The sequence below is a fragment of the Phyllobates terribilis genome, unplaced genomic scaffold (assembly GCF_046119375.1).
Source record: "Phyllobates terribilis strain yellow unplaced genomic scaffold, ASM4611937v1 Scaffold_8__6_contigs__length_399053987, whole genome shotgun sequence".
NCBI lineage: Eukaryota > Metazoa > Chordata > Amphibia > Anura > Dendrobatidae > Phyllobates > Phyllobates terribilis.
The window spans coordinates 155,341,868-155,369,194 of NW_027362768.1; the positions used below are offsets into that span (position 1 = coordinate 155,341,868).

Here is a 27,327-nt window from a genome sequence, read left to right on the forward strand (position 1 = left end):
CAGAAATGTGATCAAGGTCTCCCTCATCTGATGAGTCTTCCATCAGTTCGTCCTCCACTTCTTCCTGGGCTCCTGCACCTTCCTCACTAGTTTGGCTGCTACCATGCGCCCTGGTAAAATCATCTCCCCCACCCTCACATGCCTGCCGCCCTGGTGCTGCCGACCGTCTGGACCTTGCAGATGTTAGCCCTTCCGCATACAACTCCTCCTCCTCTACTTCCTCCACCTCCTCTTGTGCCACCACCTGACTCCGAATTCTGTTTAACATGTGCTCCAGCATGTAAATCACCGGAATAGTCATGCTGATAATGGCATCGTCAGCACTAAACATCTTCGTCGCCATTTCAAAACTGTGCAGAAGGGTGCATAGGTCCCTGATCTGAGACCACTCCTCCAGCGTGATTTGCCCCACCTCTGAATCTCGTTGGCCCAGGCTATACGTCAGAACGTATTGCACCAGGGCTTGTCGGTGCTGCCACAGTCGCTGCAACATGTGCAGAGTTGAATTCCACCGGGTAGGCACATCGCATTTTAGCCGGTGAAGTGGCAGGCCCAACGACTTCTGTAGAGATGTAAGTCGCTGAGCTGCGGGATGCGAACGGCGGAAGTGAGCACACAGCGACCGTGCCCTCTGCAGAAGGCCATCTAGTCTGGGATAGTGGGCTAAAAATTGCTGGACAACCAGGTTCAACACGTGAGCCATACAAGGCACGTGTGTGACATTGCCCCGGCGAAGGGCCGCACCCAGGTTTGCAGCATTGTCGCACACGGCCTTCCCTGGTTTCAGGTCCAGTGGAGACAACCATTCATGAAATTGGTTCTCCAGAGCTGACCACAACTCCTCAGCTGTGTGACTCACATTTCCCAGACATTTCAATGTAAAAACCGCCTGATGACGTTGAGCCCTACTGCCAGCATAGTAAGGAGGTGTGCAGGATCCCTTCTGCGCAGTTAGAAAGCTTGTGGCATGACCAGATAGGCTTTGGGTGCAGGTGGAAGACCGAGAGGAGGTTGAGGAGGCAGAAGCAGTGGAGGAAAAATGACATAAAGAGGATTGACGCACAACTCGTGGGGACGGCAAGACTTGGACAGCAGCCCCTTGTCCTGCTGTCACCATAGTTACCCAGTGCCCAGTCAGCGACATGTAACGCCCCTGTCCATGCCTACTCGTCCAAGTGTCTGTGGTGAAATGCACCCTGTCACACACAGAGTTTCTCAAAGAAGCGGTGATGTTGTGTGCGACATGCTGGTGGAGCGCAGGCACACCTTTCTTTGAGAAGTAGTGCCGACTGGGCATCTGGTACTGGGGCACTGCGACGGACATAAGGTCTCGAAAATCCTCTGTGTCCACCAGGTGGAAAGGCAGCATTTCTGTAGCCAAGAGCTTGCAGATGGTGAAATTCAACCTCTTAGCTTTCTCATGGCTAGGAGGAAATGGTCTTTTACTTGTCCACATCTGAGGGACCGAGGGCTGGCTATTGTGCTTAGACGGGGTTGATAAGGGTGTCCCCGGCAAACTGCCGGTCTGTGAGGAAGATGCAGGCGGACATGTTAGGTTGCCTTGATCCAAAGGTGGTGCTATCGATGTCGGACAGCGCTCAAGACCAGCTGGTGTTACCACCTCCAAAGAAAATGATGACCTGCCAATCACGCTGGCTGTTGTGGGTAAAGAGGTGGCAGGTCTGCGCCCCAAAACAGGTGTGACTGCTGTCCCCCCAGTCACAGAGGATGAAGAGGCCGCGGATGCACAAGATATGGCAGACGGTGGTTGGCCCGGCCGGCTAGACCGCATTGTAGCACACTGAGCTTCCCACTGCAACTTATGCTTCATGTCCATGTGCCGGTTCATGCATGAAGTACTCAAACTATGTATTTTTTGGCCTCTACTTAGCTTTTGCTGACACATGTTACAGATAACACGAGTTGGGTCATCTTTATCGATCTGAAAAAATGCCCAGGCTATGCAAGGCTTAGCACCCATGCGACCTGAAGAGCCACCACGACTTGTGGTGAGAGGCAGAGTTGTGTTTGAGGATGCAGTTGTTGACGTGCTTCCAGTACTACGTCTCTGTCCAGGAAGGCGCAACCTGACCTCGTCGTCACTAGCATCTTCCTCCACCTCCTCTGCTGACCTCATCTCTTGGCTGACTGTGGGTTGACAGTAAGTGGGATCTCCGACCTCATCATCATCACCCTGTGCGTTATCACACCCGTCGTCCTCAGAGCCAACCTGTTCCTGCCCTGACAAAAAACTAAAGTTGTCGCTCCAATCAGGTATTTGAGTCTTATCATCGTCTTCCTCATTGTCTCCACCAACAGGAGTTACAGTTTGGGAATGAGGGTCTACATTATGGTCAGAACCTTCTGCGTCTGGTCCTGGATCCGACTCATAAAGATTCTGGGCATCAGTGCAGATCATTTCCTCGTCTGGATTCACAGAAGCGCTGGAGTCGACCTCTGATTCCCAGGCTATAGTATGAGTAAACAGCTCTGCAGACTCAACCATCTGTTCTACCTCATACTCAGACGGGCAGCTGGAGATTTGGGAGCTGTGAGGAAGCAAGTGCGATTTGGGTGACACCTTTGAGGACTGGAGTATTTGTGATGTTGAAGTTGATGTGGAGGAGAGCCCACTTAAAGGAGCACTTGATATCCGTTGAAGCACCTGCTGTTTTTGTGCCTCATCTGGAATTTGTAGCGATTGGCGTGGCCGTAAGAAAGGGATCTTATCACATTGTCCGCTAAAAGAAGTAGACATTTTAGTTTGGCTGGAAGATGGTCTTTCTTCTGCACCTACCCCACGGACACAACCTTTTTTCCCCTTCCCAACACGCCTATTCCCCTTTCCACCAGCAGCAGGCCTTTTTCCACTCATTTTGGTGGTTAACTAATTCACAACTCTGGAGTTGTTTGCACAAAAAAACAATGGATGGTAACCGAGCAGAGCTGAGTGGCCAAACTGTGGTATTAGGCCAAAACTATTGGCTGGGTTAGATGCAGAAAAAAATTATTTTTAATTTGCAACCTGATGGAGGTCAGTATAGATGGACTAATAGACCAAGTCCCACACACTGCTAGAAGCCCAAATATTTTTTCAGAGCTAGATGCAGAAAAAAATTATTTTTAATTTGCAACCTGATGGAGGTCAGTATAGATGGACTAATAGACCAAGTCCCACACACTGCTAGAAGCCCAAATATTTTTTCAGAGCTAGATGCAGAAAAAAATTATTTTTAATTTGCAACCTGATGGAGGTCAGTATAGATGGACTAATAGACCAAGTCCCACACACCGCTAGAAGCCCAAATATTTTTTCAGAGCTAGATGCAGAAAAAAATTATATTCAATTTGCAACCTGCTGGACGTCAGTATAGAAGGACTAATAGAACAAGTCCCACACACTGCTAGAAGCCCAAATATTTTTTCAGAGCTAAATGAAGAAAAAAATTATTTTTAATTTGCAACCTGATGGAGGTCAGTATAGATGGACTAATAGACCAAGTCCCACACACTGCTAGAAGCCCAAATATTTTTTCAGAGCTAGATGCAGAAAAAAATTATTTTTAATTTGCAACCTGATGGAGGTCAGTATAGATGGACTAATAGACCAAGTCCCACACACCACTAGAAGCCCAAATATTTTTTCAGAGCTAGATGCAGAAAAAATTTTTATTCAATTTGCAACCTGATGGAGGTCAGTATAGATGGACTAATAGACCAAGTCCCACACACTGCTAGAAGCCCAAATATTTTTTCAGAGCTAGATGCAGAAAAAAATTATTTTTAATTTGCAACCTGATGGAGGTCAGTATAGATGGACTAATAGACCAAGTCCCGCACACTGCTAGAAGCCCAAATATTTTTTCAGAGCTAGATGCAGAAAAAAATTATTTTTAATTTGCAACCTCATGGAGGTCAGTATAGATGGACTAATAGAACAAGTCCCACACGCTGCTAGAAGCCCAAATATTTTTTCAGAGATAAATGAAGAAAAAAATTATTTTTAATTTGCAACCTGATGGAGGTCAGTATAGATGGACTAATAGACCAAGTCCCACACACTGCTAGAAGCCCAAATATTTTTTCAGAGCTAGATGCAGAAAAAAATTATATTCAATTTGCAACCTGCTGGAGGTCAGTATAGAAGGACTAATAGAACAAGTCCCACACACTGCTAGAAGCCCAAATATTTTTTCAGAGCTAAATGAAGAAAAAAATTATTTTTAATTTGCAACCTGATGGAGGTCAGTATAGATGGACTAATAGACCAAGTCCCACACACTGCTAGAAGCCCAAATATTTTTTCAGAGCTAGATGCAGAAAAAAATTATATTCAGTTTGCAACCTGATGGAGGTCAGTATAGATGGACTAATAGAATGATGCTATGCCCAAAAGATTTTACTTCACTAGGTGCAGTAAAAAAATTGGTATTCTATACACAGGTGGTATATCTTGCAACACAGATAGGCTACTCCACTGACTAACACACTCTGCAATAGGCCAAAAAGGATTAGCTTTGCTAGATTCAGCCAAATGCTGTGAAAAAAACTTGCACAGCACTGGCACAGACCTGCCTGGCAAAAACTGATAGGAACTGATGTAACCTAGTCCTGAAAAGGACTCCAATTACAATTAGTCTTTACTCCCACAATCTATCTATTTAAGAGCACAGACCTGCCTGATAAAAGTCTTAGGAAATGCTGTAACCTAGTCCTTAAAAGGACTGCAATCACAACTATTCCCTACTCCCAAGCTATCTGTATATTTGTGCGAAAATTGGCTTGAAATTAACAAGGTATAGCGCACACAGCAACAGCGGTGCCGTCTAACACGCAGCTGCAGCAGTGAGAAAATGGTGGCGACGGGGAAAATGGCTTGGTCTTATAGGGCAAGGACATGTGACATACACTGCCAATCACACATGCCCTTGCTTGTGTGAAAAAAAGCACTTCGCTCCGTGTGTGCGCTGCTGATAGGCTGACAGATTGCACCTCCCCACTGCAAATGCGGGAAAGAGAAAAAAAAATGGAGATCTTCATTGTTCCTGCAGAGATCCATCCCCTGCCCCTCCCCCCGCCCCGCTGTACACTCAAACTGCGTATTAACATTAATTTTCATCATTACTGAGAAAAAATCCAGTTATGATTTTGGTGCACGAACAGTTATCGAACATAACCTCGAACAGCCGAATTTTTCTCAAATTGTTCGTGTTCGCCGACCGGCTCGAACACCGCCCAAAACAGCTCGAATTTGAGATTGGCGAACAGTTCGAGTAGAACAACGCTCATCTCTACTGCCAAGCTCCGACTGACATGGCCGCACCTTGTTGCTTTCCTTCTTCTTCCTCCTCTTTCGGGGCGGTTCCTGGGTGGCATGCTGACAGGCCCGCCTTCGTTCAGCCCATCCTGTTTGACGGGCATTACCCCGCGGACAGTCTCTGATGGAAGGGGCAGTCCACATTTTTGGCGCCAAGCGGGAGCCCAGCCCACGATGGGAGGTGTACAAAGACAGTCTTTTCACAGCATTATGGCGCCTGTTCTTCTTGGGCGGGCGCCATTTTAAGTGTAAAACAACAGTCCAAGGTGTAAGGCACACAGTACCCGATAGCAATGGGCACTTTTCTCCGTTGCTATGGGCACGATATCCTGCCGACTACGCCAGTGATGTGACGCTCCCAAGCCCTGCTCTGGGAAGATGGGGTACTCGGACCCGGGTCCGACGTTGGGAACGGGGATGCAGTCGTGGCCTGGACCCGTTCCGTGCCCAGGGCCGTCACATTGAAAATGATGTTAGGGCTTTCCGGGTTGAGTGGTAACTGTCGACTACGCCACCTGTGGTGTCTGGTGATGCGCCACCAGCGCCACTACAGTCCGCTGAGGCCCGATGTCATGGCGGCTAAAGTTCTCGTTGCTCCCCACAGGCAGAGCGCGGCCTCAGGGCAGGCAAGGCAGGATGAAGGGGGTAGTAGTAGTAGTGCGGGAGTAGGGACGCGGCGTCGCACGGAATGGCGCGTAATGAACAGTCCGGAGGCCATAGGGATGAATTTCCAAGGCTTTACTCACAGTTCTCATAAGCAGCGCAAGGCTTCTCCCTGCTCCTCGTGGAGTCCTGCGGCCACCAGGGACGGGGGTCCGACTACCTCCGAGGAAGTCCAGTGTAAGGTAGCATCCCTACACCAGAGTGTTCCTGCACTACAGACTTTACCCTTTCCCGTCTGTGCATGTTTAGATAGGCCGGGTCTCCCTCTGAGCTCCTCTCAGGTGTAGGGCTCGGGTGGCAATTCCTCTCCATCCAAAGCCCGGCGGGATCCTCAGGGTCATACCGAGCTTTCCCGTCCTGGACGTAGAGTACGATGTCGGGTGTCGGGGGCCGGTACCCCTCTTGCAGCCGGAATCCCTCTGAATAGATCAGGTAGGCGAGGACAGGTGGCGTACTCCGCTCCGTCTGCATCCTCCCTGGGACCCATTTGCTAGGGAGCCACACTCTAAAGCTCCCGGGCCTTCTTGATCCTGGTCCTTGGCCGGGTTGAGACATTCCTTGTATGCAACCTACCTCTCGTCCCATAGATCGGGGTACGAGGGCTGTGTCCCATGCCGGTGCAGGCCCACACAGGATCTGCGCTCCCGGAGGGAAGTCACTTTACACACAGTAGTTTAGACCGCTTGACAGCCCAAGAACCGGCAAAGAACCACAGAAGGACCAAGATCAAAGATGGCATACTATTAAATATGAAATTAGAAGTGTAACTAACTAACTGTTCCTCCACCCATGCCCACTAACTGGTTCCTACCACTTTGTGTTCCCCAGGCTCCCTGTAACCAGGGGAGCAGCACCTAGTGCATACTAGCTCCCTCTGGTGGAATGTGGTGTTGGATGCAAAAGGCTGGAACACTACCATCACACCAGGCTTACCTCAGAGGAGTAACACCACACTTCATTAAAGAAGTGCAGCATTCCTGTGGCGGCTGAACCCTCAGTGGCGCCACAAATGCATGGACACCCACTTGCCCAGATAAATCTGCAAAAGCTACTGCGTAGTCGTTTCCAAAAATTTGAGGGAATTACCACGGGAATGGTTTGGAAGAGGTATAAGAGTTTAGGTAGACGTTCATTTTTAGTATATTTATTCTGCCGAACCAGGAAAAATCCTTCACCGTCCAAGAAGTAAGATCTCTATGGAGTTGTTCAATAAAGGGCCCAAAATTAAGATAAAATAGACGGGAGAGGTCTCTATGAATACGAATTCTTAAGTATTTGATACCCTGTGAGGGCCAGGCAAAGGGAAAGTTGGACTGGATGGAATCCTGTATGGATTTGGGGAGGGAGACATCGAGGGCCTCAGACTTCGCTGCATTGATTTTAAAATTTGACCATGTACCAAAGTGATCTATTTCAGCCATAACAGCAGTGATGGATATATGTGGTTGAGTGATATATACTAGGACATCATCAGCAAATGCAGAGCACTTGTACTCGGTGCCTCCCACCTCAATCCCCCTAATATTGGGGTTATCGTGAATTGATGAGAGCAGGTGCTTCATCACTAGGATGTATAAGAGAGGGGACAGAGGACATCCCTGCCTTGTCCCATTGGTGATTATGAAAGGTGATGATAATGTTCCATTTATCTTCAGCCTAGCTGACGGATTGCGATACAGGGCCATGATTTTGGCTATAAAAGGGTCCCCTACCCCAAGCTTTTTAAGAGAATAATATATGGCGTGCCAGGAGACTCTACGGAATGCTTTCTCAGCATCCAACGAGAGTATCTAATTACAAATTTTTAACTGCATCTAGCCCAAGCAATACTTTGGGCCTAGTAGCAGTGTCTGCTAGTCAGCGGATTAACCCAGCTGTTAAGCAAGCTACACCACCTGTAGTTTGGACACTTAATTTTTTCAAAGGAAATGCTTCAGGCCCCCGGGACACTCAGTGAAGAGCATCGGGGAGGCACCCCAAGGCACAGGGGCTGGGACTGGCAGTAGGACGCCTTGCGGTGGACCGCCAAGCTCGATCCTTATAAAAGCTTTTTAACTGCAGCAGCTTTAGTGGACGCTACTGGAGCTGGAATTACCGCGGCTACTGGCATGAGACTTGCCCTCCAATAGATCCTTGTAAAAGTATTTAAAGTGTACTCATTTAAATTAGAGAGACAATTTAAATTAAAGAGCTTAGACCTGCCTCCACCGCAGGGGGGCTCACTCGACCCACGAGCGGACAGGCACCAGTATTGGGAGAGGGGGGCTGGCCGTCAGGGTCCACCGCAGCTCTAGCACAAACCCGGCGACACGGAGGTCGCACGGGCAGGAAGGGACTGGCCGTGTCGGCTCCCACTTTTTTGGTTTTAGAAGGGCATGACATGCCTATATCTGTGTCTCCCCCTCCTTTTACTCCTCCGCCTCTTTTCTTTTCGCATGACTATATGCACTTGTCACTTTTCCATGTGTTAGTTGTGTCTTCTGAGCAGTTTGTCAGCTTTTGGACACCTTTGAAGTGTTTTCTATGTGTTTTCTATGTGTTTCTATGTGTTTTTATTTGCCTGCCATTGGTTTTAACGGTGTTCGAAGGTGTTCGACGAACAGTTCGACGAACATATGGGTGTTCGACGAACCGAACCGAACTCGAACACTACGGGGGTGGCTCAACACTAGTCGGCACGCTCTCTGCTCACTCAGAGCTGTGTTCCTCTCTGAACACTGACTGTGACTAAAGACTTCACTTAACTGAGCTGCCTGGCTCCACCTTCCCTATATATGTTCCTAACGGGCTCCCTCTGCTGGTCTGAGGTGGAAGGTGGAGGTGTATGAATGTAGTGAGGGCCTCTTGTGGAGAAGTCCATCCATGCACCCTTCTGGGTTCTGTGGCACCAATGCGCAGCAGGGCACCACACATAACTCCCAACATTTGGGATTGTCCAGACTTCTCTCAGACCATTAGGCCATTTTAGCAATGCCCAAAAACACAAGACCAAAGGGGAGCCTACAGCCTGAGTCAGATGTGGTGGAGTCGCTGCCAACAAGGTGAACTTTTCTGATGCAAAACTACAGCTAAATCTGCATAAATAACTTGCAAATATTTCTATGACTTTCCCCTCTTTACATTGAAAGTGAAAAAAATCTGCAGTGAAAATCCACAGTGGAAACTGACAAGCTGAAGATTTAAAAGTCCCCGTCCGCAGCACGCGGTTTATTTACTTACTGAAAATGTGGAGCGAGCAGATGAGATTTGTTAAAATATCATCTATGTGACTGGTGCTAAAATACACCATGGATTTTCCATGTGCAAATTCTCACATAAAATCAACTGTTATATCAGTGCATCCATTGCTCCCATTATTCGTTACATTCCTGACTCAAGATGACCGATGAAGCTGGAAGTATCCTCAAGGCAATCACATAACAAGAATGCAGTCCTGTTTGACTGTGCTATTCCATTTATATTCCTCTAGGGGGCATCACACAACATCCTTCACAAACTGAGTGATGCATAATTATTAGTTTTTATTTTACAATACATATTTTTGTGGCTCATAGCAGCAGTACAACATGAACAGTAAAGACACGACAGAGGCACAGAGGTTCAAGTCTTCAGGATTTATGAAGCTTTTTCTATTTTCTTCAGGTTCAAGTGAATGCCGTTCACAGAACGTAAGACGAGCTGAGGGATCTTCTTTGGCTCATTGTCGGGGTCCAGACTCAGTTCGAATCGCGGTAACGTCAGCGCGATGGCAACTTTCATCTCATTCATAGCGAAGTTCTGTCCTATGCAGTTCCTGGGGGAAGAGAATATGAGGGTTTTGGTCTTCTTTAGTGATCATCTTTACTATATTATGTTATATTTTGTACTGGTTATATATAAAAATAATGGAAATAAGAACTTTGGCTTGTGGCAAGTAACTGCAGCTGACGGCACATTTACAGTTTTTACATATGAACATCCAAAACACACAGACTCTAGTGCTGACCAGGCAACGTGTAGACAAAAGTGCCATTTAGTATATTAAAGGGAATAAAGTACATTTATGGCCTATCCACAAGATTGCTAGGGTGGGTACCAACACTGGGACCATCACTAAGCCCTGTCTATTAGGGCACTGCTCTGATGGAAAGTGCTGTTTACTGCTGGAGTGAACGCTTCATTAATAGATGTGACCTTGGGAATTGCAAGTGATAGCAAATTACTACAAGGGTATAGTTTGTACCTTGGGTGGATCTATGTCAAACTTTCCTGTTTTATATGGGTTACCTGAGGCAGCTTGCCAAGTCCAGCAACCACCTGTTGAACATTACATTATGAATTGTGCTAAAATGCTTATAGACAATTTTTACTATTGCTTGTAGTCACCAAGGTCTGTGCCACATCTTTGATATGTAATTTACAATTTATTTGCATCAAATCTGATGTGTAACTGCTAAACTCTGTGTCTTAACTCTGTTGTGTAACCACCAAGCTCTGTGCCTCAACTGTGATGTATAAAAGCCAAGCTCTGTGCCTCAACTGTGATGTGTAACCACCAAGCTCTGTGCCTCAACTATGATATGTAACCACCAAGCTCTATGCCTCAACTGAGATGTGTAACCACCAAGCTCTGTGCCTCAACTGTGATGTATAAAAGCCAAGCTCTGTGCCTCAACTGTGATGTGTAACCACCAAGCTCTGTGCCTCAACTATGATGTGTAACCAGCAATCTCTGTGCCTCAACTGTGATGTGTAACCACCAAGCTCTGTGCCTCAACTGTGATGTGTAACCACCAAGCTCTGTGCCTCAACTGTGATGTGTAACCACCAAGCTCTGTGCCTCAACTATGATGTGTAACCACCAAGCTCTATGCCTCAACTGTGATGTGTAACCACCAAGCTCTGTGCCTCAACTGTGATGTATAAAAGCCAAGCTCTGTGCCTCAACTGTGATGTGTAACCACCAAGCTCTGTGCCTCAACTGTGATGTGTAACCACCAAGCTCTGTGCCTCAACTGTGATGTGTAACCACCAAGCTCTGTGCCTCAACTGTGATGTGTAACCACCAAGCTCTGTGCCTCAACTGTGATGTGTAACCAGCAAGCTCTGTGCCTCAACTGTGATGTGTAACCACCAAGCTCTGTGCCTGAACTCCGATCTGTAACCGCCAAGCTCTGAGCCTCAACCCCGATCTGTATCCACCAAGCTCTATGTCTTAAATCTGATGTGTAACTGCCAAATTCTGTTCTCTGAAGTATAACTGCTAAGCTCTGTGCCTCATATTGAGTAAAAGCCTATCCTAGTTAAACCTTATGCACCATCCTAGAAGTCATTAATTAGATATTCAAGATGTCTTACCTTGATCCAGCTGAGAATGGAACATACGCATGTGAATGTCTGTTTGAAGAATTGTCAGGTGAAAACCTCAGTGGATCAAAAGCCTAAGATCATAAAATAGACACATAAACAGTTTCTTCATAATACAAAAAAATAGAGTTCATTCACAATTTCTACAGTTGCAATCAAAATTATTTACCCTCCCCCTATTGCAAATTAGCTTTATTAGCAAAATTTACAAATGTTCTACCCATCAATCAATTACTGTATAAATATAAATACGCATAAACGGATAATCAGACTCATTTCCAATATATTATTCTATTTAGGAAAATAATGAGGATACCCAATATTACATGTATTAATTCTCATACCTCATTAGAATAAATAAAAAAATGGTAATTCTTGTGCTATCAAAATATGTAAGTTTATTACATCAAAAAATACAAATTACACAGGCAACAGACAAAACCCTTATATAAAATAACCCCTAAAAAGACCTGTTTAAAAGACTTGAGCAGTGTGGTTCTAGATACATGGATAACATATATTATAAATTACATATATTTACAGCTTTATGATAACAACCGTTTATAACAGTGATTATGTAGCACCCTGAGGATTCGGCTGCTACAGGGGTATTGCACCTCACACCAGAGGTGTGGTATTCCACTCCCGGGTAAGGATGGAGTGTGGGACTGAGCTCAGTAGGCTGCATGCACTACATACATCCCATTTCCGGGGGACAGAACTACGGTACTCCCACCAAGTAAATGTGCAGGTACGACAGCGTCTGTCCCTGGCTGGAGTGGGAGGGGGGTGGAACATCCCAGTAGTGTAGGGGCAGATAGGGGGAGTACTCTGGGTAAAGCTAGGAGCCCATTGGGTGCTGGTCACCTGGGCTCACACATAGAGGGAGTATATATGGTGGGCACCATCTTAGAATAGGGTTGAGCCTGAGGAGAAGCTGAGGGAGAGTTCAGCCAGAGAGGGCTGACAGGGAGCTGTGGCTCCGGCTGGGCCCAGCTCCAGAACCAAGCCTGCAGTGGAGAGAGGAGAGGAAGAAGGAAGGCCCAGAGATGCAGAAAAGAGGGAACCCTAAGATCCCAGAAGCAGACCAAAAAGGGTGAAGGGTTGGCAGAAGAGGGCACCGGATCCCAAGCTGGCGGAGGCAAAAGTAACCCTTAACCAGGAACCGGAGGTCGTGGGCAAGTTTTGCCACGACCCTCACCACATCCACCAGGAAGGTACACCGAGAGTAGGGTCAGGAAAGCCAGAGAAGGTTTTGCCATCAGAAGGCCCAAGGGAACCGGACAAAGGTGGATCCCTGGTGGGGACGGCCAGGAGAAAGAGAGTGAGAGGGAAGCTCAGGACCACGCTCCGGAACTGCCTGGGGGTTAGCCGAGTCCCACACCTGGTGGACGCAGCACGGCTCGGGTGGTCACTCAAGGCCAGAGTGACTAAAGCAACATCAGTGAGTAAAAACCCCGAAACTGCATCTCACGTCTATGACTCTCCTTTCTACACAATCACTACCCCCATCATCTGCACCAACTGCCCTGAGGCCATACCCCTCCCGTTGGGGGTTATAACATCATCGCTGCACCCATACCACCGGCCTCAGTGGACTGTTCTGCAGCGGCGGCTGCAAAGCCGCACTCAACGGGTGGCGTAGTCGACATCCAAGTTAACATCTACTGCCATAGACTGCCACTTAGTTTGACACCCTGGGCACGGACCGGGTCACCGCCACGAGACTACAACCCTCAACAGATCCGGCTCCGGGTAAGCTTCCGCGTGCGCAACGCAGCGCGACACAGGCCCAGGGGCGCGTCAACTTTGGCGTAGTCGGCAGGATAACGTGCCCGCAACCACCGGGTACTGCGTGCCTGAAGAAAAGTTCATATTTACCGTAAAAAGAAGTCTCCCGCCAATTCCAGAGGGTCCCCGCCATCGGACGCCATCTCGGATCGTTTCCCGCTGTTTGCCCGCCATCTGCAGTCTTTTCCCGCCATCCACAGAGGTTCCCGCCATTGGGAAGCGGTTCCCGCCATCTGAGAAGATTTCCCGCCCTGGCAGAGCGGACGCCATTATGGGCGTGCCAGAGGGTGGCAAGAGGCCACCTCCCATCGTGGGCCAGGACCAAGAATGGCGCCAAAAACGAAGACCGCCCCCACCAGCAGAGACTGCAATGATTGAGATGTCCATCAGCGTGGGGGGTCTGCCCCTGGAACTGACAATCACCAAGTTGCCCCAGGACCGCCCTCAATGGGGGCGGATACAGAACAAAACAGAGAAGATGGGTGCAGCCTGGAGGAGTCTGGAGAAGCCGTACCCGGCGATGGAGGGAGAGTCAGGCAGCACCGACCCTGTGGTCAGGAGCCTGTTGCAAGCTACCACTCCAAAAGACCTGGTGGAGATCCTGGCACAGCTCCCCCGAGACCGGGAGCGTGCACAGACCGCGCTGGAGGGCCTCGCACGGAGGATGGCCCAGGTGCAGCGAGAAACGCTGACGGAGTGGAGCAGGGAGATGGCCCAGCAGGCTGGAACCCGCCAGCGAAGCACACCACCCGCAACGAGGAGCACGCCTGCCCCTGAAGAGGATGCAGAAGGGACGGAGGCCGGAGACGACGCCGCAGAGGGAGCTGAAGAGACGGAGGCAAGTAAAGGGGACGTCACTACCCCAAGCCCGGCCACCGTAAGCCTACCCCCGCTCCCCGTCGCAGAGCCCGAAATCCCACCGATCGTGCCCGTTGCCGCACCGCTACCGCTCCAGACTAGGCCTCAAGCAGGAGCCGCGGCCACGCCTCTTGTGACGTTACGCGCCTCAACCCTGAGCGCGGCCAAGCAGGAGACGCCACTGGCCTGGTCGCAGGGCCGAGTACCCCCGGGCGCCGCAGTACCAACAGCGCCCTCTGCCGAGCCACCGGCCTGGTCGCAAAGTCAAGTACACCCGGGCGCCGCCGTCTTCACGGTGCCCTTCACCTTCAGGGTGCCCCAGGCCTGGTCGCAAGGCCTGGTGAACCCGGGCGCCGCTACCACCACCGCGCCCTCAACCTCCACAGTGCCGCACCTGGGTGAAGACTTGTTAGCCCAGCATATTTGCCCGGATGGGCAGCCCTTTGAGTGGTCACCGGAGTACTACCATCCCCGACTCCGGAAAGAAAGACCCCTGGATGAGCCCCTGATCCCGGCTCCAGCGCCCGCCAAGATCACCCCACTCTCGTTGGAGGAAGCGCAGTTTGCGTGGGACCCCACTGGAGGAGACCTCATCGGGTTCACTCAAGAGACCCAGGCGGCCGCAGCCCAGCGAGCAGAGTGCTGCCGGCAGCAATTAGAGGTTTTCGACCGGGAACGACGAGAGAGGCGGGTCCGCGAGGAGCGGCTGCAAGTGCAAAGTGCAGAACAGAAGAGCCGGACCCGACGGAACCCCCGTGCAGCCCACGGTCCCCGTGCCACCGGGACTGTAATTAAATTCCAACTGCAGCATGGTTGGGGCTTCATCCGGGATCACCGCACCCCCGGCGACGTCTTCGTGACCCGCAGGGATGTCGAGTCCCACCTGCCGGAGGGACACAGAGGTCGTGACCTATACCTGGGTGATGAGGTCACCTTTACCCGGCACCAATGTGCCAAAGGACCCTATGCCCTTCATGTACACCGGTTGACGGAGGAAGAGCTGAGGTGTCAGGAGGAGCAAGAGGACCCGGACGGGTCTAAAGAATACAGGGAGGAAGCATCAGGAGGACGCCGTTATTAGAGTACGGTAAAAAAGAGTACTGTACATAGTTACCCGTAAGGGTATAAGAACTGCTGCTAATTTAAATATGTTCCCCGTTGGGACAAGTGTGAACTTAAACCCGTGTGTCCCCTATCCCTTAACAGGCTGAGGACTGTGAACAGCCATTCCTTTTCCCCACTGGCCGAGGACTGAGAGCGGCCACCTCCCCTTGTATATAGTTGCGCTTTCTAAGGCGCCCCCTACTGGTTTTATAGGAAACTGTTGTTCTTGAACTGACTGTTGCACTTCTACCTGGTCACAAGCGCACAGTGGCCAGTAACTCAAAGAACATTATTATGAAAGAGTTTTATATGAAAGAAAAAGTTTATCTTGTTTAAATCTGATAATGTTTAATGTTTGATATGTTCTTGTATGTTTTGAAAAAAAATTGTATGTTTTTGGTATGTTTATTCTCTTACAGCCCGAGGACGTGCTGTGATTTACCAGGGGGGAATGTAGCACCCTGAGGATTCGGCTGCTACAGGGGTATTGCACCTCACACCAGAGGTGTGGTATTCCACTCCCGGGTAAGGATGGAGTGTGGGACTGAGCTCAGTAGGCTGCATGCACTACATACATCCCATTTCCGGGGGACAGAACTACGGTACTCCCACCAAGTAAATGTGCAGGTACGACAGCGTCTGTCCCTGGCTGGAGTGGGAGGGGGGTGGAACATCCCAGTAGTGTAGGGGCAGATAGGGGGAGTACTCTGGGTAAAGCTAGGAGCCCATTGGGTGCTGGTCACCTGGGCTCACACATAGAGGGAGTATATATGGTGGGCACCATCTTAGAATAGGGTTGAGCCTGAGGAGAAGCTGAGGGAGAGTTCAGCCAGAGAGGGCTGACAGGGAGCTGTGGCTCCGGCTGGGCCCAGCTCCAGAGCCAAGCCTGCAGTGGAGAGAGGAGAGGAAGAAGGAAGGCCCAGAGATGCAGAAAAGAGGGAACCCTAAGATCCCAGAAGCAGACCAAAAAGGGTGAAGGGTTGGCAGAAGAGGGCACCGGATCCCAAGCTGGCGGAGGCAAAAGTAACCCTTAACCAGGAACCGGAGGTCGTGGGCAAGTTTTGCCACGACCCTCACCACATCCACCAGGAAGGTACACCGAGAGTAGGGTCAGGAAAGCCAGAGAAGGTTTTGCCATCAGAAGGCCCAAGGGAACCGGACAAAGGTGGATCCCTGGTGGGGACGGCCAGGAGAAAGAGAGTGAGAGGGAAGCTCAGGACCACGCTCCGGAACTGCCTGGGGGTTAGCCGAGTCCCACACCTGGTGGACGCAGCACGGCTCGGGTGGTCACTCAAGGCCAGAGTGACTAAAGCAACATCAGTGAGTAAAAATCCCGAAACTGCATCTCACGTCTCTGACTCTCCTTTCTACACAATCACTACCCCCATCATCCGCACCAACTGCCCTGAGGCCATACCCCTCCCGTTGGGGGTTATAACATCATCGCTGCACCCATACCACCGGCCTCAGCGGACTGTTCTGCAGCGGCGGCTGCAAAGCCGCACTCAACGGGTGGCGTAGTCGACATCCAAGTTAACATCTACTGCCATAGACTGCCACTTAGTTTGACACCCTGGGCACGGACCGGGTCACCGCCACGAGACTACAACCCTCAACAGATCCGGCTCCGGGTAAGCTCCCGCGTGCGCAACGCAGCGCGACACAGGCCCAGGGGCGCGTCAATTATAGTTGCAATACATGATTCTAGAATGGATATTAGAAGCTAATAAATGGATCACATATAATTACCATTTTTTGAACAATATAAATAACTGAACACCTCTAACATAACAAGTGGTCTTTCCAAATTCAGCGATTTTAATGACAACTGAAGTCTCGAAATTGTTCAACTCCTTCCTTACCCCCCCCCCTTCAACTCTTTTGGTTGTTATAACTTGCTGCAAACATGATGCATAATGTAGTTTTTGCCCTTCAATGCCTTTTCTATTTTTTGCAGCCCTTTCTTTGTTTGGAGGCCATTGAACATTAGGAACAGGCTAAGATTTCCTGGCAAGGCTGCCAGAAACTGGTGTCTGGCTATGCATCCTTTTTGCTGCAGGTTGTAACAGCCAGAGGGGCTCTACTAAGTACTAAAAATGCCTTTCGTGACGTGGTTGAATGTAGTCAGTAAAAGTGGCATTTTATGCTGAATTTGGAGAAACCACTTGTTATATTCGTTGTGACAAGGTATTTGAATAGTCTATTTAACTTCTAACTCCCATGACATGCAGATACGATTATGGTTAGTGTTGAGCGAGCACTAAAATGCTCGGGTGCTCGAAGCTCGGGCCGAGCTCACTGTGATACTTGGGTGCTCGACCCGAACAACGAGCCCAATGTTAGTCTATGGGAGACCCGAGCATTTTTGCGGCGGCACCCCCGGCAGTCTGTAGAAAGCCTAAAAAGTGCCCAAGACGATAGTGACAGTGCTCAAATGACATGGGGACAGCATGGGGATCGCCCCAGGAAGCATTTCTGACCCCCAGGTCACTGCTGTCAACAACGTGGTCAGAGGTATTAAGCCATTTTTACGGGCTCACAATAAAACATAAAAAAACAAAACTGAAACAGTTTTCCTGTGAAATATGTTAAGGAACTTCCTTTCCAGGGTAAAGACTTGTGTATGAGGTAAAATAAATAACCAAAAACAAAAATACTCCTCCACACCTTGGGCTATGTTCACAAGTAGCATTTTTTATGCGTTTTTGCACTTTTGTATTGCTTTCAACCGTGACAAATGCATTCACCGGGAAATGTCATTTTAACATTTTACAACCTTATCTGGCCATGTGCTGTGTGACACATGCATACAGTGCTGAAAAGACATGGGAACAGCATGGGGAAGACCCCTGGAAGCATCTCTGACACCCAGGTCACTGCCTAAAAGTGTGCCCATCAGAAGTGATCCTTGCCGCATCAGAAGATGCAGACTTGCAACTATCCCCGTGCAAGTCCTTGTCCCAGGGCAGTGTTCAATTGTACCTCCCCACTCCTTGCAATGCTAGCGCAAGTATGCAGCCTGCCACCCACCCACCCCCAACCTGCAATACCATACTGCTTGCTTGCTTGCACTTGAAATGGGGCATTTTAGCAATGTGGAGGCGGAATCTGGCCACCACGTCATGGCTGCATCGGCGACCTGGTATCCATACTCAGTCCCCAGCCGCCCGGCGGCCGGGTGTCCACGCTTGGTCCCCAGGCGCTAGAGGGCGGCCGGGTGTCCATAAATGGTCCCCAGCCGCCCCTATTTGAAGTACAGCCTAACCACAAACACGTGGACAAGTGAATGTGGCCAGGGATGGTCCCTCTGACTGACGCCTTCACACTGGGTTAATATTGTGGAAGCCGGGACACAGTTGGACACTGGGATGCAACACGTCCTCCAGACATAGAGGATTGCGGGTCCTGGGTCAATCAGGCTTCAACAGAAAGTTCAGAAGGTAGACAGCAGCAGTGGTTCCTTGGAATGCAAGCGCATGTATGTAGTAGCGGCTAGGCCTGAGGTGGTCAGCGTTTTGGCGCATATCCTACCTCCTCCGAGGATTGCTGGATGTTTTCCTGCTAGTATCCCAGTTCTATGACTCCCGTTAAAACAAAGCTTCAGGTGATGAATGATGGATGAGGTGGTGGCAAAGGAGAAAGAGCAGGAGGAACAGGGACCATTCACATCAATATCAGGCCAGTCAACCACACATGTCTTGTAGGATATGTTTCTGTACCAAAAGGAGCGGTTCGGCTACACAGTTATAAAAATTATGAGGAACTACAATGCCCCTTAAAACAGACGTGGATTACAGCATATTAAAAACCTTCTACCCATTATTGGGTAGTGGGTCTCCCTTAGTGTTCACCTATGCATTGAAAAGAAAAAGCTGACTAAAATTAGGAGGAAATGCAATGCCCGTTATAAGAGTCGTGGAGGTTAGAGGTAATTAAAAACAACATTTCAATGCCCCTTGGAAGAGCTGTGGAGTTCAGAGTGGTTTAACAAGACAGTTTAATGCCCCTTGGAAGAGTGGTGGAGGTCACAGTAGCTTAACAAGACAGTTTTAATGCCCCTTGGTAGAGTGGTGGAGGTCACAGTAGCTTAACAAGACAGTTTTAATGCCCCTTGGAAGAGTGGTGGAGGTCACAGTAGCTTAACAAGACGGTTTTAATGCCCCTTGGAAAAGTGGTGGAGGTCACAGTAGCTTAACAAGATGGTTTTAATGCCCCTTGGAAGAGTGGTGGAGTTCAGAGTGGTTTAACAAGACGGTTTTAATGCCCCTTGGAAGAGTGGTGGAGGTCGCAGTGGAATAAAAAGAGCAATATCAATGCCCCTTGGAAGAGTGGTGGAGGTAACAGTAGCTTAACAAGACGGTTTTAATGCCCCTTGGAAGAGTGGTGGAGGTCACAGTAGCTTAACAAGACAGTTTTAATGCCCCTTGGAAGAGACGTGGAGGTCACAGTAGCTTAACAAGACAGTTTTAATGCCCCTTGGAAGAGTGGTGGAGGTCGCAGTGGAATAAAAAGACAATATCAATGCCCCTTGGAAGAGTGGTGGAGGTCACAGCAGCTTAACAATACGATTTTAATGCCCCTTGGAAGAGCTGTGGAGTTCAGAATGGTTTAACAAGACAGTTTTCATTCCCCTTACAAGAGCCATGCAGTACAGCATATTAAAAACATTATTCTAATTATTGGGGAGTGGGTCTCCCATAGTCTTTGCCTATGCCTTCCAAGCAAAAGCTGCCAAAAATTAGGACGGAGGAACTTGCAATGCTGGCAAACAAGAGCCATGCAGTACAGCATATTAAAAACATTATTGCCATTATTGGGGAGTGGGTCTCCCATAGTCTTTGCCTATGCCTTCCAAGTAAAAGCTGCCAAAAATTAGGACGGGGGAACTTGCAATGCTGGCAACATGGACCACGGTCACCCTGGTGGTATAGTGGTGGTGGAGGCTGAGGATAAGGAGAAGGGCAAAATACAGCCGAAATGAGGAAGCGTATACCCATGTGTGGGTGTGAAGCGGTGCATGGGAATACACCTCCCGAAATAACACAGTGGATTTGACTTTATGTTACTCTGCTGTCATTTGGTGGTGATGAGAAGTCAGCTTGTCAGCATTGTCAGTTGACAGGCGAGTGCGCTTATCAGCTATAATTCCCCCAGCGGCACTAAAAACACGCTCCGATAACACGCTAGCGGCAGGGCAGGCCAGGACCTCCAAGGCATACAGAGCGAGTTCATTCCAAGTGTCCACCCAATAATTAAAAGGCACAGAGGAATCACGGAGGACGCTGGTACGGTCGGCAAGGTACTCCCTCACCATCTTTTGAAACTTTCTTGTGAGAGTACCCCGCTCCTCAGAGCCTGTAAGCTGGGTGCGTCTCAGAAAACTGTCCCAGAACGTTGACAATGTTCCCCTGCCTCTGCTGGATTGGAGTTGCGTCTCTCTCGCCTGTACGCCTTGGTTGGGCAACGAACTGTGACCTCTGCCGCTAGAGTGTTCAGATGGGAATTTTTTTAACAGTTCTGCAGCAAGGGCCTTCTGGTGCTGCCCCATTTTTGTAGACCTCTCCACCTCAGGAATAAAAGAGTGAAAGTTCTCCTTGTAGCGGGGGTCTAAAAGTGTCACCAACCAGTAATGACTGTCACCCAACATTTTGACAATGCGAGGGTCACTGTTAAGGCAGCATAACATAAAGTCAGCCATGCATGCCAGACTGGTAACGGGCAAGACTTCCGTGTCCTCACCAAGATGATGACTGACCATGCTCTCCTCCTCCTCCTCCTCCCCCCTGTGCTCAGGCCACCCACGCTGAACAGACGTTATGACAGTTGTACAGGTATTACCGTCTACAGCTCATGATACCAGCTCCTGTTCTTCCTCCTCCTCCTCCTCTCCCTCATTGTCCCCCAATGCACGTTGGGATGAGATGAGGCTGGGCTGTGTGTAATCATTCGTTACGGCTTCTTGATCCATCTCATCATACTCTGGCTGCAATGCCTGCTCTTTAATTCTCTGCAGAGAGTGTTGCAAAAGACAGATAAGTGGAATGCTGACGATAATGATGGCGCCATCGCATCTTGGTGGACTCCTCAAAGTTTGTCAAGATGGTACATATGTCAGACATCCAGGTCCACTCCTGAGGTCTTATGTGTGGAGTCTGACCTGAATATCGATGGCCTTGTTGCAGCTGGTACTCCACAACTGCTCTCTTCTGCTCACAAATCCTTTGCAACATGTGGAGGGTAGAGTTCCAACGTGTGGGGACATCACACACCAGTCGGTGTGAAGGAAGCTGCAAACGCTGCTGCAACACAGCAAGGGTGGCGGAAGCTGTAGCCGACTTTCAAAAATGAGCTGACAGGCAGAGTACTTTGACGAGCAGATCTGGCAACTCGGGGTACGATTTAAGAAGCCGCTGAACCAAGAGGTTAAGCACATGAGCCAGGCATGGTACGTGTGTGATCTCGCCTCGCCTCAGAGCCGCCACCAGGTTACGGCCATTGTCACACACGACCATGCCTGGATGTAGGTTCAGCGGTCTCAGCCACAGATCTGCCTGCTCTTTCACAGCTGTCCACAACTCACAAGCAGTGTGAGGTTTATCACCTAAGCTTAAGAGTTTCAGCACAGCCTGTTGCCACTTGGCTGATGCAGTACTGCAGTGCTTCCAGCTTGTAACTGATGTGGTGATATCTGAGATGGAGGCTGAACATGAGGAGGAGGAGGAGGATGATGCGCAGGAGCTGTACACTGTGGGGGCAACTCTGACTGACATAGGGACCGCAATCCTCGGTGTGGGGAGGATGTGTTCCGTCCCAAGGTCCGACTGGGTCCCGGCTTCCACTATGTTTACCCAGGGTGCCGTCAGGGAGCTGTACCATCCCTGACCACAAGCACTTGTCCACGTGTCCGTTGTCAGGTGGACTCTCCCAGTATCTGCGTTGTTGAGGGCACGGCAGATGTTTTGGGACACGTGCTTGTGTAGTGCGGGGATGGCACACCGGGCAAAATAGTGTCGGCTGGGGACCAAGTACCGAGGGCGGCCACTGCCATAAGGTTGCAGAAGGATTCCGTCTCCACCAGCCTAAAAGGCAGCATTTCCAACGCAAGCAGGCGTGAAATGTGTGAATTTAGGACTGTGGCCTGTGGAGCGTTGGCTGCGAATTTGCTCTTTCGTTCAAAGGTCTGGGATATGGACAATTGAACGCAGCGGTGGGACGTGGACGTTGATGCTGTTTCTTGAGAAACTGCCATAACAAGTGAAGACTGAGAGCAGGGGGCATCTTTGCATGCAGCATGGACAGGGGATTGCCTTGCGCACACAACAGGGGGTTCTCTTACATGCACAACAGCGGAAGAAGCAGTGGTTACACCTGCTGACACTGGTCGTGGACCCTGGGGTTCGCCCCACAAAGTCGGGTTCTTTGCTGACATGTGCCTGATAATGTTGGTGGTGGTCAGGCTGGTAGTTTTGTCACCCCTGCTGATGCTGGCCTGGCAGGTGGTACCAATGGCCTTTTTGGGGTTATCAGCAGAGTCTTTAAAAAAATTGCAGACTCTGGAAGACCTACCGGTTGTACTGGCAACGTCCCTCGTGTTGGTGTTATGGGGAACTTTTGCCCGCCTTCTGTGTGCGGCCACCACACTGCTTCTTCCTGCCTGTTGGGGTACTCTGCCTCCCTCCCCCTGTGTGCTGCTGGCCTCGCTCTGCGTGTCCTCCTGCCACATTGGGTCAGTTACTAGATCATCCACCACCTCCTCCTCTTCCACTTGCGCACCACGATCCTCCTCCTCACTTCGTGGCAATTGTGTCTCATCATCGTCCACCTCTTGTGATAAATTGCCAGCGTCGACTTCCTCTGGCCATGGCTGTTCAAATATTTGGGCATCGCTACATGGGATCTCCTCTTCCACCACTTCAAGCGGAGCAGGCGAGGGGCACAAATATGGAAATGGACCAGTGAACAGCTCTTCAGAGTGTCCAACTGTGGGATCAGTTGCTGTCTGACGACACTCGGCATGGTGGGAGGAAGGAGCATCAGAGTGAGGAGGAGTATGCGGTCGAGACTCACGGCTACTAAAACTTGACCGTGTGGAAGACAGACCGGAGGTGGTGGTGCCCAGGTAACTGGAAGTATTATCTGCTATCCAATAAATAACCTGTTCACACTGATCGGTTCGCAATACTGGTGTTGTAATATGCCTCCCTAGTAATTCGGTCAAGAACTGGGAGCGAGAAGATGTGGCTGTTGTTGTGGCACATTTTCACCTTGGCCACGGTCCCGTCCTCTACACGCACCATCACCAGAACGTCCAGTTCCACATCCCTTGCCACGCGCCATGCCCATTGTAAATGAAATAAAACAGCTTATACTCGCACTATCAATGGAAAAAGGGTAATAAAAAGGAGATTAGAACCGTGGAAGAGGAAAACCACAGTTTTATTTCTCTGGCCAACACACCAGAATCTTTTAAACAGATATATTTGTGTCTGAACAGTCAGGAAGACACTATTACTGTTTTTTTTATGGAAAAAAGGCCAAAAGCTGGATAATACAGAGATTTGAACCGTGGAACTGCAAAACCACAGTTATACTTATGTGGCCTACACCAGAATCTTTTAAACAGATATATCTGTGTCTGAACAGTCAGGGAGACACTATTACTGTTTTTTTTATGGAAAAAAGGCCAAAAGCAGGATAATACTGAGATTTGAACCGTGGAACTGCAAAACCACAGTTATAGTTATGTGGCCTGCACCATAATCTTTTAAACATATATAATTGTGTCTGAACAGTCAGGGAGACACTATTACTGTTTTTTTTTTTACGGAAAAAAAGGCCAAAAGCTGGATAATACAGAGATTTGAACCGTGGAACTGCAAAACCACAGTTCTAGTTATCTGGCCTACACCAGAATCTTTTAAACAGATATATTTGTGTCTGAACAGTCAGGGAGACACTATTACTGTTTTTTTTTACGGAAAAAAAGCCAAAAGCTGGATAATACAGAGATTTGAACCGTGGAACTGCAAAACCACAGTTCTAGTTATGTGGCCTACACCAGAATCTTTTAAACAGATATATTTGTGTCTGAACAGTCAGGGAGACACTATTACTGTTTTTTTTTTACGGAAAAAAGGCCAAAAGCTGGATAATATAGAGATTTGAACCGTGGAACTGCAAAACCAAAGTTCTAGTTATCTGGCCTACACCAGACTCTTTTAAACAGATATATTGGTGTCTGAACAGTCACAGACACACTCAATTTTTTTTTTTTGTGGGGGGGGGATAGCAAAAGGTTAATAAGACGTGTATTTGTACGGTCTGACTGAGGGAAAAATAACTAAATACAGGATTTAGATGAAAAAAAAAAGGATTTTTCCTGGCCCCTGAGACCGGGGAATAAGTCTAGCAATTTTACCAGCAGGAGCACACAGGACTGTAATGCAGTGTTTGTTGGTATAACCACTGCGTCTCCTATACAGCCTGCCTGCCTGATATCTGGGATGGATATTAGTCCTGAGAAGGACTATTTGTTTGATTTGGCAGGCTTTAGAGACCCTACACTACCTATTTTGCAGTTTATATCTCTCCCTAACTCAGCAGCACTGACCCTACACTGTCTGATCCCGGGCACTGTGTCCAAGATGGCGGCGCCCGGTTTTAAATACTCGAGGTGACGCTGTGCAGCCAGCCAATCACTGTAATGCCCACAAACAACATGGCTGCGGCATTACAGTGACTGGCTGGCAATCCCTGCATGTTCATTGGCTCTGTAAAGAGCGCCAAACGTGCAGGGCGGAGACCCGAGCTCCCGCCCGAGTAACCCGGAAATGCTCGGTGCTCGCCGAACATCCCGAGTAGTGAGATGCTCGGGCGAGTACCGAGCAGTGTCGAGCATGCTCGCTCAACACTAATTATGATGATTCTATACAGCTAAATACCTATGTAGCCTCCACTTACCTCAGGATTATCCCACATACTTGGAGATCTGGTCAAGCAAGACATACTCAGATATACTATGGTACCTGTCACATCAAAAGATAAAAGAGCAATTTATAATACATTTCCATAGAGTATTACCATAAAACATGCTAACAATGACAACTATTATTCCTTCAATATCAACTACAAAATTACTATTCTTAAAAGTGATTGAATTATGTAGATTCTTAACAAAAGGTTCATATATGTTACAATCAGAGATAATTGGTAGTTTGCTGCAGGTGTAGGACCTATGACAGTTAACTTACTACTGCATTAACTCCCACATTGCAGGGGCTGTCTACAATGAGATATTCTTTCTAAAGGCAAGGCAAGATTCACTTTTATTTTGCATTTCTAATTTTTAATGTGTTTTTATCATTTTATTGAAAAAAAATGTCACCGACCTTTGGGCAGACTTCGCCCATCAAAGAATGTGATTGGTTCTTTCAGCTCACGAGCTATTCCCGGTACAGGAGGGTAGAGACGCATACTCTCCTTTATACACATTGTGGTGTATGGCAGCTTGCTCAAGTCTTCCCTGGAAACATAAAAAAGCAATAATAAAATTATTAATATTACAATGTCTACTCTGTCAATTATGTAAAATAAGGAGCTTCTCACTGACTTTATAGCAGGAGATAATTTATCACAGAAATAATCCTTGTAAATAGAGATGGGATTATCGATTGGCAAGACTCTGGTCCATCGGGCAGGTCAGTAATCTTTGGCCGCCGGACAAGTTGTTCGCAAATCTCTTACCTTCTTGGATTCCTGTGGTGGCCTTTGATTAGTTGGGCTGGATTAATGTCATCATTGCGGTGTGACTCACAGATTACTTCGTGCGAGCCTGGATAATCAGAATAGCTTGGCAAACCTCTCAACCAGTTGCCAGAGACTACAGACCAGGCCGATGGACCAGAGTATTTCAATATTTGTAGTCTTTATCTGTTTGGAGCCTGTTTGATAATATTTGTGGAAAAGATTTATAAAGTGGCTGGGACTCACAAAAATGACTCACAAAAAAGTTAAAAATGAAACAAAATAATACTCAACTAACCACTACTTTTCCATTGCTTCCACAGTTTCCCATTGGTCCGTACTGATATACACAACAGCTCAGCCAATCACTGACCACAGCAGTGATCCATCTCAACCAATGACGACTGTGGCTGCAATTTGTCACGTGTCATATGTGTTACAATGTTGGGTTGTTATTGCTGTAGCAGGTAGTAGAAACTATCAGGGCTCAGGCAACTTATTTAAATAAAAAAAAAATGTTCAAGTGGACAACTCCTTTAAGACTTGGGTACAGATATGACCCTCAACATCGTTTAAAGGGGAAGTGCACTTTCCAACAATATATTCTAGCATAAACCTACATAAAATGAAAAATATTTTTCTAAATATTTTTTTCATCATATTATTGTCTTAATTAAAGAACCCTAAAAGCAAAATTCTGATGTATTCCTGCCATTGAAAACTGTGGGAGTGCATTGTGAGAGTTTAGCTGTTAAGTCACATAATTATAGTTTAGTGCTTTTCATTACATTGTAGTCTTCCCAGATACAGTATTTCCTCCTAGGCTGCAAAGATTAATAACAAGAAACAATTAGTCCTTACCTCCTGCGAAGTATATAAGTTAAAAAAAAGTTCAGCATACAGTTTACTGTTACTGCATTTATTCACTTGCTAGGGTTATTATGAGCAAACTAGATTACACTCCTGTTATCACCCACTATATAAGACTAGCTATTGAACCCATTCTACGCCTGGGTGGCGAGCATTTTTATTGGTATATGCTCCCCAATTCTGGTCCCTCATCCTGGCATATGCTCCCCAATCCTGCTCCAGCATCCTGGTATATGCTCCCCCACCCTGGTCTATGCTCCCCAATCCTTGTATATGCTCCCCCATCCTGGTATATGCTGCCCCATCCTGGTATATGCTCCCCAATCCGGGTATATGCTCCCCCATCCTGGTATATTCTCCCCCATCCTGGTATATGCTCCCCCATCCTGGTATATGCTCCCCAATCCTGGTACATGCGCCCCCATCCTGGTATATGCTCCCCAATTCTTATATATGCTCCCCCATCCTGGTATATGCTCCCCCATCCTGGTATATGCACCCCAATCCTAGTAGATGCTCCCTAATCCTGGTATATACTCCCCATCCTGGTGTATGCTCTCCCATCCTGGTATATGTTCCCCAATCCTGGTCCATGCTCCCCCATCCTGGTATATGCTCCCCCATCTTGGTATATG

The 27,327-nt window shown here is 48.4% G+C and overlaps 1 protein-coding gene across 4 annotated transcripts in view; it reads right to left on the reverse strand.

Moving 5' to 3' along the window:
• Window positions 1-9,481: 9,481 nt before the first annotated feature.
• LOC141156949 (cytochrome P450 4B1-like) overlaps window positions 9,482-27,327 on the reverse strand; it is a 73,424-nt gene continuing 55,578 nt past the window's right edge. For all 4 annotated transcript variants that reach the window (XM_073643539.1, XM_073643541.1, XM_073643540.1 and 1 more), the window contains 4 exons: window positions 25,468-25,601; window positions 25,040-25,104; window positions 11,318-11,400; window positions 9,482-9,773 (listed from right to left, as the gene is read on the reverse strand). In XM_073643539.1, coding sequence (XP_073499640.1) covers window positions 9,596-9,773; window positions 11,318-11,400; window positions 25,040-25,104; window positions 25,468-25,601 — 460 coding nt within the window. In that variant the 3' untranslated portion in view covers window positions 9,482-9,595. The remainder of the gene's footprint in view (window positions 9,774-11,317; window positions 11,401-25,039; window positions 25,105-25,467; window positions 25,602-27,327) is intronic.